General features: G+C 40.2%; 1 protein-coding gene across 5 annotated transcripts in view; it reads left to right on the plus strand.

The window, feature by feature from the left end:
• Positions 1-17,950, plus strand: part of KAT6B (lysine acetyltransferase 6B) — a 239,857-nt gene that overhangs the window by 173,774 nt on the left and 48,133 nt on the right. For all 5 annotated transcript variants that reach the window (XM_043985361.1, XM_043985360.1, XM_043985359.1 and 2 more), the window contains exons 12-13: positions 683-844; positions 3,811-3,904. In XM_043985361.1, coding sequence (XP_043841296.1) covers positions 683-844; positions 3,811-3,904 — 256 coding nt within the window. The remainder of the gene's footprint in view (positions 1-682; positions 845-3,810; positions 3,905-17,950) is intronic.

Here is a 17,950-nt window from a genome sequence, read left to right on the forward strand (position 1 = left end):
ATCTAAGAAATTGGCACCCTTGCTTAGCCTCCTGTCCATAACCGTCAGTATCCCAGCATGATTCTTTTTATTTTGAACAGAAGTAGACTGTAATCATGGTACTTATTCTAGGTTGAAATTCATCTCACTTTCTCTGCAGTATTATTCCCAGAATAGAAGTTTTATCTTTTCCAATTATATTTAAAATGATGCTTGGGATAAGACCAAAATGGAGGCCTTTTTTGTGAAGCCACCCCTCAGGGAATCAGAATAATACAGTTCATTTATTTCATTTTGGTGTGAAACCCATTTTGGAAATAGCACAGAGATTAACTTCCCTGAAAGTATTTTGATGTGTTTACATTTCCTATAATTCAGATGTGTTTGGCTCAGATAAGGGGAAGGGAGCATACTTGTATCATTTTTGGACCATAAAAAAATAGAAAGCCAGAATTACTATATTGCCAGTGGTTTGCATTACATTAAGCTAGTTTAAGAAGAAACTACAAATGCAAAGACTGGGAGATGCTAGGCAATTTCTCTTCTATAGTTAACCTTGTGCTTGCTTAATGGAGTGTTTTCATCTTGTAATTTAGGATGTGAAAATACAATTATATGCTTCCTAAAATACGTTAAACAAGAAACAATGTCATTTTCAATGGTACTTTTTGTGGTAAATAATGTTGTCTGTTTCTTTTGCTAGGTTGATGGGAATGTGAGCAAAATTTATTGCCAAAACCTTTGCTTGTTAGCCAAGCTCTTCCTGGACCACAAAACCTTGTATTATGATGTTGAGCCGTTCCTTTTTTATGTTCTGACAAAAAATGATGAAAAGGGCTGTCATCTCGTTGGATACTTCTCTAAGGTAAAACAGGAGCTATTGTGCGCTCCTTTCCTTTTTTCAAAAATATTATGTGTAGAGCCTCTCAGGGTAAAGTTTCCCACAATTGTAACTTGAAGAAGTGACACCTGTTTCTGAAAGGCCAACACCTCCCAAACAGGGTGCTTCAAGGAAGGTGAGGGAGGCACCTTGCCAGCAGTGCTGGGCTGCATGTCAGGCTCCATCTCATGTTCCAGGTGCAACCTTCAGACTTGAGAGCACTTTACCTGAACTTTCTGCCACTCACACCACTGCTTTTTCCATGCTCAGTCCATGTGAATCTCTGCCTTTTGATGCAGGGCCTAAGAATCTGTCCTCTGGCACCTTTCAGTGTTGCACTGAAGGCTCCTTTCCATTCACCGAGGGCCTCAGAATCCTCAAGAGAAGGGAGTTGGTCACTTAGAACACTCATGATTTGTCTTACTGGTGTTTCCCACGTCCACCCACATTGGCCTGCACCGTCCTGCTCCACCCTCACACTCTCACTTTGCTCCGTGAATGCTACTTCCTAATTTTTTACAAACTTCTCTTCCTCTTTGTCTCCTTGAAACTGCAGAAATCTGGCTTTCTCCTTGAACTACCTCATCTAGCATTGACTCTACCTTTTCTCCTTATCCCCAGCATGCTGGGTCAGGACAGAGAAGGAATATTCTTCTTTCTCACTGTCATTTCCAGGTCCTTTTCCCATCACTTCCACTCAGCAGTCTCTTCTGCTTTGAGGTTCTAAAGTTCAGACCTGATCTGATTACTCTTCTCCTCAAGACATTTCAGTGTCTCCGTCTTGCCTGTAGAATAAAATACAAAATCTTCTTGCGGCTTGACTAGACCCCATTTTTTCTTGATGGCATATTATTCCCCCTCACACTCTCTGTACTGTAGCTAAATTGGCTTGCTTGCTCTTCAAGGGGTGCAGCATTTCTTGGCACAGACTGACTCCATGCCTCCAATGCCTTCCTCCTTCCCCACCAGCCCCTATCCCTGAGAACCTCTAAGTCTCATCAAGGCTCAGCTCAAGCACTGCATCTTTCAGGGCCTTGTAAATTTATTTCGTGTATTTATATGCCTTATACTTTTTATCTTTGAACAAGCAGCATCTACCCAGGAGAGTGCAAACAAGGCTTCTTTCAGCTGGGTGTTACTGTCCTCAGCTCCTAGCACAGGGCTCAGGCTTTCTGATTGATGTGTTCTTGCTCCAAGAGAATCTCAACTGTGCAAGAAGTCTGCATTTTAGTTGTCTTGGGCTAAAACAGTGATTGCCTGATGCATCCCCTGCTGCCCCCGCCACCCCTTCAGTTCTGCTCTTCTCGTCTGTCATGGTTTATAACATCCCCATATGGGGTGGACACTCGGGCACAGCTGTCTCACCATGCTCCCTCTCTTTTTCTGGGTCACACGTTGAATATCATCTTCTCTTGCCTCCACTCAGTAATTCCAGGCTCCTTTCTGCTTCCCTCATTATCTGCCCATAAAATGCTCTGTCGTGTGATGGCCCAACACTGAACCAATGTATATGCACACTGTTGTTATTTTATCCCCTGACCTGGCTCGGCCTCTGTGACAGTAAATACTTGGGCTTTCTCCCTGCTCTTTCTTCTCTGCCCCCCGGTCAGTTTCGAGTGGCCAACACAACAAAGGAGCACTTGGTAAATAGCCTACAACTTCAGCCAGCTCTGCCAAGCTGCAGAATCATAACTGTTCATTCTTTGCGTGAGTCCTAGATGAAAGTGACTCAGGTGATAAATGGGTCAAAATTATGAAGTAAAGCTATTCCCAAAGTCTTTGAATGTTGAGATGTTTGTTAGATGATTGCTTATCAGCTAAATCAATTCTTACTCTTAATCTTAAGACTCTGAATACAGAAGATGCAGACAAATATCTCTTCACAAAAAGTCTTGTATTTAAGAATTTTTTTTCATCCCATATACTATAAGAGGTTCATTAAGATCTGGGTATTCTGAGTTAGTTCCTTGATGCAATTATTATAATTTGTGATCAGTCTCATTCCTGGTTTGTACTTGGCCGGAGTGTTCACAATCTCATAAGCTTTTTCCTCTGTGGGTATTTTCTGGCCTCTTTTTTTTTTTTTATCCTTAGTAAAAAATTGATGCTTTGATGCCAAAACCCATAAAAATTCCAAATTCCTCTTAAGTTTAAGAATTATTTTGTAGGGGCAGCTAGATGGCGCAGTGGATAGAGCACCGGCCCTGGAGTCAGGAGTACCTGAGTTCAAATCTGGCCTCAGACACTTAACACTTAACTAGCTGTGTGGCCCTAGGCAAGTCACTTAACCCCAATTGCCTCACTTAAAAAAAAAAAAAAAGAATTATTTTGTAGTTTACATTTTCCAATTCCTACTTCCATTTCTAGCCGTGTCTCTGTGCTTCCTTTGTAATTTGGAGGGCTTAGAGGTGTTTTTTCTTTATTTCGTTTTCAGACTTCTGAGACATTTTCACTTTTTATGCAAAGGATAAAAAGTACTTGGTCATGGAAAATCTCCCCATGCTTCAGATCCCACTTTGGTTATGCCAACATTAGGAACATTTGCTCCAAAGTAGAAAACAGAATGTTAGAGAATGGAGCACGTTACTTATCATGCTTCCAGAAGTCTGCATGGCTGTCTGGAGGGACCTTGGGCAGCGCTTTCCTCTGTCTCTCCTTGACAGACCCAAGTCGGTTAAGTGTGGAAAGCATTTCCTGACTTTCTTGACTTCCTCTGGTGAGGTTGGTACATCCCTACATTCTGCCCGAATGTAGTTCAGAAATGTGCCCAGCTCAGATGTTTTGTTTTAAACTGTTGACTAAGTTAGATACCAGACTTCTTTGCTTTGGTCTTGCCCTGACCTTGCTGCTCCTCCTCACCTTCCTGAATCAGCGTCCAAGGGTGGCGAGTGCAGGGAGGGGCCCGTGCCAGCGATGCTTTGACAAACTTGATCTGCTTCTCCTTCCCTCAGGAAAAGCTTTGCCAGCAGAAGTACAATGTCTCCTGCATAATGATCATGCCCCAGTACCAAAGGCAAGGATTTGGAAGGTTTCTCATTGATTTCAGTAAGTGAAGTGCTTTATTTCCATTCATGATCTAGAGAGCCTATGGCTGTTATGGGAAACAGTAACACATAAAACTTTATTTAACCTGCTTTGTTATTTTTATCGATAGATAATGAGATTTCTATTTATATTTACATTGGTTAGAAAAGCATCCCCAAGTGAAAAATGTACTACTTCCCTGTTATCATACTCTAGGAAATTGAGACAAGATCTCTCTCACACAAAGCTATTATACTGAATGAACTGGCTAAATTACTTTCCATTTTGTGATGCTCATTAGCACCAAAAGAGGTAATTATTTGTGATTAAAGCTAAAAGAGGTATTATTTCAAGGAATTCTCAGTTTTCTTTAAAAAAAAAAAAAAAGGCCTGTTTTCCTGAAAGGAATATAAAGGTAATATTTCTATTTTAAAATAGTTTGTCTTTCAGAAGATCTCACTTATAAAAGTGACTAAAATTCATATTTGCATCCTTTTCATTTTAATCTGAAAATTTCCTGTTTTTTAAAGATCTGCCACAAAACATTTGCTTAATATGTGTTTATTAAATTAGCCACCCTTCTCAATCATATGACTGACTAATATGTAAATAGACTTGCACAAGCAAATGTTGAGAAGAAATGTTGGGAGAGTTGTTATAGTTCATTGTCATCACTGTTACTCTTATTGTGGCTTATTAGGTACCCATGGTCATTGAAGATAGTAAAACCCAGATGCCCTGAATTATGGGTATTCCTAGAATGAGGAAATTCCTAGCCCTATAAAAATTTAGTCAGCAGTATCTCTGCATCTTATAGATCACTGCATTTGCCCGAAGGCAGAATGAATCAGTCAACCACCAAGCATTTATTTTAGTACCTATTGTGCACCTGGCAGTGTGCTAGGTCTGGAAAAATAAGACACAAATGAAACCGTTCCTGCTCCGTCAAGGAAGAGAATGTGTAACTGTATATTTAAACTAAACCCGAGGTAATTAGAAAGGGGAAGCACACTGGGAATTGGAAAGGCTTTGGGTAGAAGGTGATACTTGATCTGTGTCTTAAAGAAAGGAAGGAATTATATAAGGAGGGGAATGCATTCCATGAAAGGAAGACAGCCAACACAAAGAGATGAAGTGCCATACATGAAGTAAATAGAAAAAGCCAGTTTGGCTGGTCTGTAGAATGTAGGGAAGGGAATAATGTGTAATGAGGCTGCAAAAAAGGGTTGCAGCCAGGGAGTGAAGAGTTTTAAAAGCCAAAGAGAAGTTTGGATTTACCCTGCTGTCAAGAGGGACTTGTTGAGGGCAGCTAGGTGGCACAGTGGATAGAGCACCGGCCCTGGAGTCAGGAGTACCTGAGTTCAAATCCGGCCTCAGACACTTAACACTTACTAGCTGTGTGACCCTGGGCAAGTCACTTAACCCCAATTGCCTCACTAAAAACAAACAAAACAAAACAAAAAAAAAAAAGAATGACTTGTTGAAGTTTAGTATAGAGTTTAGGGTAGTCACATGGTTGGGTTGGTGCTCAATGAAAATCACTTTGGCAGTTGTGTGAAAGATGGATTGGAGTAGAAAGAGACCTGGACACCATTTCAGTAGCCTAGGCAAGCAATAATAAAGGCCTGGACTTGGGTGGTGGCCTTGTGAGGAGGAAAAAAGAAATCAGTTGTGAAAGATCTTGTGGCAAGATTTGCAAGTGAATGGATATGTGGGGTGAGGGAGAAGGAAGAGTGAGCATAATGTCTAGTTTGTGAATATCAGAAAACAACTTTCTCAGAAACTAAGAAAATTCAAGAAATAACCATGTAATAGCCACTTAGTGATTACTCATTAAATGGTAACAATCATAAATGTGATCAAGAAAACCATGATAAAATATGATATGAAATATGTCTATATCACTTAATGTTGAAATATTTAATATCTGGGAAATATCTATTCACTAGATTGACTAATGAGGCTGTATTCTTTTGTGGGGGATATTGTAGTTGTCTGTTTTTATGTTTTTGTCAGTTTGCAACAGGGAATGTATCTTTGGGAGGCACGATGGTACAGTGCAAAGAGCCCTGGATGAATCTGGAGTTAAGGACCTGGGCTATTACCTGTTTGACCTTGGGGAAATCGCTTGCCTTCTTTCTCTGGGCCTTGTTTTCTTTGCCTGTAAAATAAAGTCTGTGATCCTTCCCTTCCTGTCCAATCTAGAGTCAGTATACAGTGCTAAAATGTACATGTAGCTATTCATGAAGAGGCCTTCTCTCTGGCAAATATTGTTTAGGTGCTTTGTCCTGAAACTTTATGTCAGCACCATGCATGAGGTAATCCAGTAGTTATCATTAAGAATGGTAGTGGGGGGGCAGCTAGGTGGCACAGTGGATAGAGCACCGGCCTTGGAGTCAGGAGTACCTGAGTTCAAATCCGGCCTCAGACACTTAACACTTACTAGCTGTGTGACCCTGGGCAAGTCACCTAACCCCAATTGCCTCACTTAAAAAAAAAAAAAAAAGAATGGTAGTGGGGGCAGCTAGGTGGTGCAATAGAGCACTGGCCCTGGAGTCAGGAGTACCTGAGTTCAAATCCGGCCTCAGACACTTAACACTTACTAGCTGTGTGACCCTGGGCAAGTCACCTAACCCCAATTGCCTCACTTAAAAAAAAAAAAAGAATGGTAGTGGGGGCAGCTAGGTGGCGCAATAGAGCACTGGCCCTGGAGTCAGGAGTACCTGAGTTCAAATCCGGCCTCAGACACTTAACACTTACTAGCTGTGTGATCCTGGGCAAGTCACTTAACCCCAATTGCCTCACTAAAAAAAAAAAAAAAAAGAATGGTAGTAATAGTCACTGATTGTCCAGCATATATGGTACTGGGTCAGTCACTATAGAAAGGTTCATTTGAAAAAGAACAAAGTTATTTCCCTCATCCTTCCACCCTTAAAGCCTAAAGCAATGACGATTTTGATATAGACCAACATTGTTTTATCCAAATATAATAATGCCTTGTTTATAAGCATTTTCAGAGAATGAATGGATTCACCTAAGTGAATTTTCAAGATAATTAAATTTGTACTTTTTAAATAACAATTTTTGCCCCTTTTAACCATTTGGATGGGAAATATAAAATGTCTTAGACTTTACTGTATTCTTAAATATCAGATTTAACTGAATATAATTAAACCTTTTCTTGATGATATGGACTCAGTTATTAAGCCCCAAATGCAGGAATAAAGAGCTGGAGATGCACACAGAATAGTAGGATAGTCCCTGGACAAAGCAGGCAGGGGTGGGGGGAACCTGCCTCCAGGCAACTCCCTTAAGACTGTTGTAGAGCCTTGCTTCTTCAACTGTGGGTCTTGACCCCATATGGGGTCGTGTAACTGAATGGGGTGGGGGGGCACCAGTAATAGGTTATGTCTACCTCTTTTTTTATACCTGTATAGCCATGGTCATGTCAGAATTTCTCAGGTGAAAAGGGGTCATGCGTGGAAAAAGTTTAAGAAGCCCTATTGTAGAACATATGGACCTGACCTGGTAAAGGGAGTTTCCTAACCAGGGATGCCCTGTATGAAATAGCAGGTTCAGTCCAGAAAAGACAAAAAAGGACCAGATGATATGCTGAGGGACTGGGGATGTAATTTTTATACTGTGAGGTAATTAGTTCTCTGCATTCTTTTTATTTTATTTTCATCTCTTTCCTCTTCCCAGACTCTTAGCTGGCAAGGGAGCTCTTGTGTTGTTCGGCTTGCCTCCAGCATTCCCTCCCCTCCCCCGTCCCCCAGCCTGGAAAAGGGGAGAACTCAGGTTGTGGAGAATCTTTTGTTAAGTAATAATAAATACAGCTTCGTAGGAGGTGTCAGAAGTAAAGTGTGTAGTTTTAGTGGAGGAGCTACACAGCATTATGGGAGAAATCTTTCATAGCTCACAAGCCTTTTTCACTCTCTCGGAAGATTGGGGTTAGAAGATGGGTGTCTAAATAAACAGTTGCTAATGGGAATGGAAGAATTTTTATGATTGAAAATAAAAAGAGAGAAGGAAATGTTGGGTCATCTGATCAGTGGGCTAGATAAGAAACTGATGAACAGGTAACACTTAGGATTGGCCAGGCACCAATGGGCAGCTGGGCAGCACAGAATTGGATCTGATTGAAGTTTTTAAGCACCATAGATGCATCAGGAGCTATCTCATGTCCCTTGGCCATGCCTTTGCTTTGTCCTAGCTACACAGAGTTTTAGGAAGAGGGAAAGTGATCCCTATGAAGGAGTTAAAAAGAATTGTTAATATTCACTTGAAGTGGAGCAGCGAGGTGGCGCAGTGGATAGAGAACCGGCCCTGGAGTCAGGAGTACCTGAGTTCAAATCCAGCCTCATACACTTGATCCTTACTAGCCGTGTCACCCTGGGCAAGTCACTTAACCCCAATTGCCTCACCCCCCCCCCAAAAAAAAATTCACTTGAAGAAGATGGCGTGAAGGATGGAATTTAACAACCCTCAAAGCAAGAGAAAATGGGTTTAAAATACGAGTAAAAATGGATGTGTGGTGGCATAGTGTGACCTCTATAGTTAGAAGCACGATTCAGATCTTGGCTCTGACACTTAGTTTTGTGACCCTGAGCAGGTCACTTAAACTGAGTCTCAGTTTCCTTACCTGTAAAATGGAGATAATGATACCCATTTAGTCTACAAAGGCTATCTTGAGGATCGAATGAAATATGTGTGGAAAACATTTTGCAATTCTTAAGCCACTATAGAAATGCCAGTGTTTAGCATTGAGCTCAGAAATTAAGGGTTTTATGAAGGGAGCAGAACCAAGAGAACGTTGTACACAGAGACAGCAATATTGTTTGATGAAGAGCTGTGAATGACTTGGCTGTTCTCAACAATACAATGATCCAAGACAATCCCAAAGGACTATGGATGACACATACTATCCACCTACAAAGAAAGAACTGATATTGATGGAACAGGCTGAAGCACGCTATTTTTCACTTTCTTTTATTTTTTCCTTTTAATCAAGTTTTCTTGTATAAAATGACAACTATGGTCATGTTTTACATGATCATACATGTATAACCCATATTTGATTGTTTGCCACCTCAGGGAGGGGGCAGGGGAGGGAGGGAAAGAGGGATTAAAAAAATGGAACCCAAAACTATAAATAAAAATGTTTATTATTCAAAGACATAAAAAAATTAAGGGTTCTCTATGGGAAGGGACAGGAGAGAGATACTGGGGATAACTATGGTGATATAAGAAACAGAAGACATTAATAAAAAAAGAAATTACAGGTTCAATCCTAGGTTCTGCCATTTAATAGCTGTATCCCTGAGCAAGTGGCTTAACATTTTTGAGCCTTACTTTCCTCATATTTATATTGGAGGCAGTGATTAATACCTCACAGAATCAAGTCATCCCAGAGTTGGAAGGAATGTACAACTTAAACCTGAATAAGATCTACCTGGAGGGAAGTGAACACCTTTCCTGGAAGCCATTCTCTCCCAAGTCAGCCCCTTCCATCTTGGGTGAGGGAGCTTTTCCTCATCCCCAGCCTAAATAGGCCCCTTTGCAGTTCCCACAGATTGTTTCCAGCTGTGCCCTCTGGGCGGCACTGGTCTCACTTTGATGCCCTAGTGCTTCTCATGCTGGAAGACAGCCTTTTCTGCTGGTTCCTTCAGCTCATTCTCATGGTGGGGCCGGTGGGGAGGGGGTTGCTCAGCAGTACCCTTACCACCCTGGTTACCTTCTATGCTACCTACACATAGCACCCATCCCCAAGGCTGTTGTGAAGATCAAATGAGGCAATGCATTTGAGAGTAATTAAGTAAAAACTTGTCTTTAATGGCATGAAGCCAGTACAGTAGGTTGCTGAGAAGAATTATAGAATCATTTTCTTTGGAAATAGTCAGGAAAAGAGTCAGCACTTGCCCTTTCTGTAATGGTTAAGATGTGGTTTTTATACAGGCTGGGGAATTAATTCAGTGACCTTTCAAAATTCCATTATTTGTTGGAATTCTAAGCTATTGGAAGACAGATAACTTAGGGAACATATCTTCTAAACTATAATCCTCTAAACCTTTAGAAGAGAGTTTTAGCTTCTGGATTTCTTTTATTCAAGTTTTTTACATGGGCCCCAGAGCTATCTGGGTAATGGGGCATTTTCAGGAAATCAAATAAGATTGTTAGGCAGAAAAAATCTTATTTCTTCTAAAATAATTTGTTAGTTATGCTAGCTGAAACAAGGTCCTGGTGGAGTATAGAGAAAGCTACAGTTGCCTACATCCCCCAATTGCACATCTGAATTGCAGCTATTAATATAATAGCTTTCCTTATATTTGTAGAGAACCTTTCTTCCAAGAGTCTTAGAACACTTAAGACATTCAGACGTGTTCTGCCTTTCTCTTTCAGGAAAACATTAGGTGAGTAATGAAGATGTCAGTCCAAATTCTCCCAAAATACAAAGGGATACCTTTATGGTAACTTGCTTTTCTCTTCCACACAGGGAGGGAAACCAGCTTCGCCAAGCAGCTGATTTGCAAAGCCTGACCTGTTCACTTCTGTCACATCATCTTTCCTCCTTCCCCCTGTTGTGGGCTAGGCTGTATCAGTACTTCAGATTTGGAGTTAGACACAGACCATCCGTCAGTTTTAAAACAAGCTTTACTTAGCCATAATGAGGCAAAGGATATTCAATAAGGATATAATATTGATTCCTTTGAGCATAGCTTTCCTCCCTCTAGGTTGGCAATGCAGGCTTACTGGTCAGTCAGGCCTGAGAAAGTGTAGCTCTTGCCTCTTTGTAGGTTGGCTTTTGTTGCTGAAGCACTAGAGATGATGGCCAGCAAAACATTGCAGGACTAGATAGTTACTGAACAGGCCAAGAATCCAAGGCTTTCGGGGCAGCTAGATGGCGCAGTGGATAGAGCACCGGCCCTGGAGTCAGGAGTACCTGAGTTCAAATCCGGCCTCAGACACTTAACACTTACTAGCTGTGTGACCCTGGGCAAGTCACTTAACCCCAACTGCCTTACTAAAAAAAAAAAAAAAGAATCCAAGGCTTTGGAGTATGTCTAATTCCATAGTGTCTCAGTCCTGCTACTGCTGCTCTTGCTCATGGTTTTGTTTCAATCCTTCTTTTACTCACATTTCTTATTCTTTACCAGCTAGTACATTCTTTTCGAGGCGGAGAAGGAATATTGTCCTCATGATCAAAGAATATTTGAGAATGCTAAGGAAATAGCTAAGTTGGCAGTGACAAGATAGCTTGCAGTCACATTTACTAGCCACCACATGACTAATAAAATAGGAAACCACTCCTGCTGCTTATCAAGTACTGAAGCATCAATCAGCAATCCCCACATGGCTGTCAGGAACATGTCGGAAATACATGTGAGCCAAAAGTGCCATCCTAGTGACAGAGCCTAAAGCAGGCCACCAGAATGGTGCATGGTGTAGACTGCTAAAGACATTGATGTGATTCATTAAGGCCTGTCATAGGAGTAACACAGTGGCACCAGAACCTGTGAGCCCATGACTCACAGCTCAGCCAGAAATGTCCATAGAGCAGCAGATGATGGAGAGCCCTCCCTTTCCTGGAATATCACAGAAGTGCCCTGTGATGCTGCTGTGCTAATGCAGTCACAGAACAGGTGGTTGTCCCACAACTCTCTGAGTCAAGGTAGCATGAAACAGTACTATTGAAATTGGTTTAATAGGAGTTGTTCTAAGACGAAGTTGTTATTGAATGCCAAGGAAAAAAATAATGGAAACACCAAAAAAAAAGAATGGATGGTAAAGAATATTGTGTGTATTGCAATACATGGCAGCTCATTTTGCAGATATAGCTGCCCTGAAGATGCTAAATACAATCAAACTGTGTAACTGTTTAATATTGTCTCAACCTCCCTCTTACACCTGTACATTCTAACTTTCCTTACACAAGCCTTTGTGACAATGTGCACGTCAACTTTTAGCAATATCTGACAAGTGGTGAAATACCAGCACTGATTAAATCCAGGGTTATATAGACTGCCATGACATCAAAGAAGCTATAATCAAACCATTTGTGGGATTTTTATAGACTCTTCTCACACTTGAAAAATACGGCCACCAAGAGAGAAGGAATCCCTTATTAATATTTCTGTCATTTAGCTTACATTCCCTGAACCCACCCTCAAGTGGAGTTTTTTTGTTCAAATTTAGAAACCAGGTATTCTCCCATTCTAGTCAGAGGTCTGACGCTCCCGCCTAATCTTTGTATCTTGCTTTGACTTTATTTTCTGATATTTTAAGTAGTGATAGTACCATATAATAAGGTAGTATGAAGTTTGGAATGATTGATGCCTTTTTAGAAGCTAAAACAAATTAGCTAAATTTCAAATTGCTCAAAAGCAGAGATTCTTAGCCCTTTTTTGTCCTGAACCCCTTTGGCAATCTGATCAAGCCTAGGGACCTTTCTCAGAATAATATTTTTAAATATATAAAATAAAATACATAGGATTACAAAGGAAACCAATTGTGTTGAAATACTGTTCTCAAAATAGCACTTCAGCATTCAAACTATACCAGGTAAATGGGAATCAGTTGGCATGTTGAAATTCTTTCCTCAGTGCTGCTGAGACTGTACCGATAAAGACCTGATTGGGTGGGATAGAAATCACATTTCCTTCTTGAAAGTGGGTCAAGAAAAGCTACGCTAAGGAAATCAAACTGCTTTTACCTTCTGACTGCAGTGATTTGGCATCAGCATCCTCAGAGATGATGTGAAAATCAAGCTATATAAAAAACATTCAGAAATTATTTTTTTAAACCTCATGGGGAATGAGAAGGATAAGAAGATCAAGTTACTCCTTGGAGTTAAAAGCAAATGGCTTTTGGATTACAAGCTCTGGGTTTTCTGCTTCTTGTCACTCTGTATTAGTCTTGGGAAGTGCTAACTCCAGAAAGAATATTGCTAAGGCAATAAAAAGTAGATGGAAGGGGAGTTTAAGCATTTGTAAACTGAGAGACTTGGATACTATTTGCCAGCTGGGAAGTAGCTAGCAAATTAATCAGTTTAAGTAAAAAATGGCTTATAATACTCAATAATTGTGGTACTATTTAATTAGATATTAACCAATAAATTGTCTTTTATTTTGACATTTTTGTTGCACATTTTCCCAAAACATATTACTTGACTGTTTTGTCAGAGCCTCCTTCTCATGTACTAACAATGGAGCAGGCTCTGTAGCTGGTTGTCTCTCCTCCCAGAACCACCAGCCTCACCATGCTCAAAAAGGTTCACCACCAGTAGGTTGGTCTCAGGGCAATGCATTGTTCATCCAGTCTTCTTTTCCAAAGACCATATTCTGAGAGGGGTCACAAGTTTTGTTGGGCAAGGATAGGTTATTCTGAGGAAATCGTGGGTCCTAGAAGAAATGAACAAATCACTTTTCTCAGCATTTAAGTTGCTTCCAGAAAACTGCAAGTTTGATAGACCTTCGGGGTCACTCAAGTGCAGATCATTCAGTGGTGGCAGGAATCGAGTGAGAAGTGTTGGCTTTGAAGTCAGGAGAGAACTGAGTTTGAATCCCACCTCTTACACTCTGTGACACTGGGTGGTAAGTTGTTGACCTTCCCTAAGTCTGTCTCCTCTTCTGTAAGATGAGGAAGATAAAATATCTATCATGCTTCCCAGGAGTGGCATGGATCAAATAAATTAATTTTTGTCAAGTGCTTTGTAGATTAAAGCATTACATAAATTTCAGCTATTATTATTTTATCTTAAAAATTTTAAGACTAAAATCTTTGTAAAATGCCGGTTAGATACAACTTATTCAAATTTAAATGTTTTTTATCACAATCTGGAACTTGCATTGGGGGAAATAATTCCTGTTGCAAGACTTTTTTTTTATAACTTCATACACACACATAAACACACATGCGCACACACGCGCACACACACACACGCACACACACATGCACACACACCCAAAAACATCCAGCCATTGAGAATTCTGGTTAGTTGAAGCTTCCAATAAATCCAGTCTTTACCAAATGGACTGTTTGTAACAATTTCAGAACCAAGAAGTGCGTAGAGATACTAGCTTTCCATAAAAGCATGGTATGGGACTTTGTGGGAAGGTGGCAGAGTTAGAAGTTACAGGGAAGCCGCCATGTTCTTTGTAGCTACCTCAAAAAAAAAAAAAAAATAATGAGAAGTACTAAAGAGAATAAAATAGTTTATAGTCAGCATGATAGGGTTAAACAATACTGAGAATTGTTGGAACGATGTTTGTATTGCCAGATGCAGTTGCTATATTATTCAGTTTTGCTGAACTCTTTTTTTTTTCCCTTTTAAAATTTTTGTTATAAGAAATGACTTGCTGGATAGTGTAAGAGGTATGTTGAGGCTTGCAACTTTTGTAGAAACAAAATATATCAGTAAAAATTTAAAAGAATAGGAAGGAGTCATTTTATCCTTTAACAAGAAAATCTTTGGGGTGTAGCCAAGTCAGTAATCAAAACACATTTATAGAGTTGAATGCCTATATTAATAAGAAAGAGTAACTTAACAAGTCTGTATTTTAAAAACTTAAAAAGGGAACAAAGAGATCTATTAATAGAAAATAACTAATCAAGATAAACTATACATTAACCAAACTGAAATGTTTAAAACAATTTAAGTGATAAATAAAACTAAGTCCCTTTTTTTCCAAAGATAAAATTGATAAATAGAACATCTAATTTTTTTAGAAGCAAGAGGGCAAACCCAAATGACCAGATCTTGAAATGGAAGGGGAAATATCACAATGAATATGTAGAAGGTATATGACCAGAAAGAGCTTATCAAACTTGACAGGGTTTAAAGATGAAATGTTTGCTATAGTTTCCCCTTACCAGGTAAAAAACAATCTCCCTTAATGCGTTGGAGACTTATATTGTCACCTTGGCTTGGGGTTTAAATAAGTACCCTTGCCTTTGATCCACTGATTCCATATTATGCTTGAGTTATATTTAATATACACTTTGACTTAATCTTTAAAAAGAACTAATAGGAATAGGTTTTCAGAGATGAGAACCAGAGTCGAGACAGGGAGAAGCTAGTTTGACTCACACAGTTGCCAGTTCTCTAGCTAGATGGTCCTTTTAGACCTGGAACCCAGGAGAAAAGGGAACTATGTGCCCCTTAGAAGAAGATGGAAATATGTAGCCCTGGAACACACAGAAGCCAGAGGCAAGAATGGAACAATGAGAATCCCTGGAGAAATCCAAACTTTTTGTAGAAAGAAAAGGGAATTCCTGGACTAAGCAGAGGGGTTCCCGTAGCCAAGGAACAGAGCCACAATATAGCAAATCAAACCCACAACTTGCTTTCTACTGTTACTGTCAGTTATGTAACATATGCAGGCCTTTGGAAAGGGGCTAACTCACTGCCAATTCCAAGTACTTTTCCCTTTCCAGTGGGCTTCAGTTATAGGGTAGTAACATAAGTCTAAAGATTGTATAATTCTATGAGAAGAGACAGTTGTTTTGACTGGTTGTGTACTCAGATGAGTCCTTTTTGTTTTTCATTTTCTTTTCAGTGAAATAAAATCTATACTGTATTTTTAGCCTGATTACTTGAATGGGAGCTGAGATCCCGTAATTAGACAGAAAAATTTGGAGGAAAATAGGAGCAGGCAAAATGACATTCTGGGCAGGGCAACAGCATGAGCAAAGGTGCAGTACTTCAGTACTACAGGGTGGGTTCAAGGAATAGCAAGTAGTCTGGAGTATAAGATTAATAAAGTAAATTGATGAGACTGGGGAAATTGTTTGGAGCCAAATTATGGTGGGCCTTTAACATCAGGCTTAAGCACTTTGAATGTTTTCCTCTATGTAGTTGAGACCTAGAAAAGGCCTTAAATGATATGATCAGAGAAAGATTTCTGTAACAGAAATGTGTAGGATAAACCCTAATGAAGAAAGCCTAGGGGAAAGGAGCTCGTTTAAGAAGCCATTACATTAGTTCAGGCAAAAAATGACAGGGCTCGAGTTAACATGTTGATGGTAGTAATGGACAGGAAAGTATACGTAGAATGACGAAGGACTAGTGTCTAATGTGTATGTCCAGCTAGGGAGTAGTAAAGGTGGCTGATATTTCAAACTGGCTGGATTAGGATAGAGATTCTTAATCTGGCATCTGGGAACTTGGTTTTTCGTGTATTTTTTATGACTCTATTCCAATATAATTTGTTTCCTTTGTAATCCTATGGGTTGTCTTCTTTTTAATTTTGCACCTTTAAAAACAATATTCTGAGAAGAGGTCAGTGGTCTTCACCACACTGCCAAAGGAATCACTGACACAAAAATGGTTAAGAACACCTGGATTAGGAGAAATTAATGGAACTAGAGGGATCAGAAGGAGGAGGAACAGATTTTTTGGGTAGAACAAGTTAATTAATTGGTATTGAATATATGCTACTGACATGGAAACCAAGAGAAGATTTCCAGGATGCAGCTGGAAATCTTAGTCTAAAACTTAGGAAAGAGTATAGGGAGGGAAAAACATTTGGGAGTCATCTGCATAGAAGTCATAGTTAAAACTACAGGATTAGATGAGATTACAAGGTGCAACTAGCAGATGCCAAAGAATAGAACTCTATGGGGAATAATACCATATAAGGGGCCAGGAAGAACAAGAACACAAATAGAGGAAGAGAACCGTTTTATAGTGACAGAAACCAAGAACAGAGGGAATTTCCAGAAGTAGGTTATCACTAGTGTCACATGTAGAAGAGGGAGATTGATGAGACGGGGTTCCTAAAATGGTAGGAGAAGATGGGATCTGGGACTGAAGTGAAGAAACAACTCTGCTTCCTCTGAAGTGGGAGAGAACAAGCTGAGATTTAGTAAAGATAATGAAAAATTCTGAGATATAAAGGAAGGAAGCTTAAGGAACTTCCATTTGATGACCTTAGACTCCCCAACAAAGTCAAGGTAGGTCAGGTCTTTGGCAGAAAGTGAGATGAGCAGTATTGGGAGTTTTGAGCAGAGTTTAGGAAAAACCTCATTGAGGATGTCCATAGGTAGTACAGTAACAAAGCCAGTTAAGATAACCAGGACATCATGAGAACCAGGCAGAAGTTAGCCTAAATTTGTAGCAGAGCTGTCTACCTAGTAGCATGACTCTTTGAGGACTCTTGGCAATCTTAACATCAGAGGATAAAGAGGAGAGAGGGGTTGGGAATGGCTAAAATGGGTACAACAGAAGGATGAGAGGTCCCTAAAAGGTGGTGTTTGCCCCCACATAAGTCTTTGAGCAAATGCTAAAGAGGGCCTTAGGGAAGCTAACAACATATTTTATGGTGAGAGAAAATGTAGTGGTTATCTGTACAGTCTCAAGGTGTAGAATGCCTCTCTCCTGGTGGGGTTCAGGACCATAGGTATAAGGGTGTCTTTTTTCATGATGTTAACCCCACTCCCTAGGCATAAAAAGTTGGAAAATGCCATGTAGCTGTGCTGACTGCAGCCACTCCTGTTTTATGTGTCACAGTTTCAAGCAGGCCCTCTCCCACTCAGTGTAGTGGCTATTCCATACCTTTTATCCCTCCAGAGCTTCTCATGAAAACCCATCTCTTACCCTCTCAGCCAAGGACTTCTCCTCATACTTCTTTCACTGAAAAAAAATGGAGGCCATTCCCCAAGCTCACTCTTCTCCCCACCTACTCATTTCACCTCATTCAAATATCTCTTTTGGGGCAGCTAGGTGGCACAGTGGATAGAGCACTGGCCCTGGAGTCAGGAGTACCTGGGTTCAAATCCGGCCTCAGACACTTAACACTTAACTAGCTGTGTGACCCTGGGCAAGTCACTTAACCCCAATTGCCTCACTAAAAAACAAAAACAAAAACAAATATCTCTTTCACTCCTGAGTCATCAAAGAAGTGGCCCTTCTCCTCACAAAGGCAGACTCCTCAACCTTGATGCTTGATTCTATCCCATCTTCCCTGTCATCTCTACCCTTTCACTCATCTGCATTCCCTATTTGCCACTACTTCTCTGCTGCCAACAAACATTCCCATGTCTTCCCCAGCCTTCACATCCTTCTCTTGA

The sequence above is a fragment of the Dromiciops gliroides genome, chromosome 2 (genome assembly GCF_019393635.1).
Source record: "Dromiciops gliroides isolate mDroGli1 chromosome 2, mDroGli1.pri, whole genome shotgun sequence".
Taxonomy (NCBI): domain Eukaryota; kingdom Metazoa; phylum Chordata; class Mammalia; order Microbiotheria; family Microbiotheriidae; genus Dromiciops; species Dromiciops gliroides.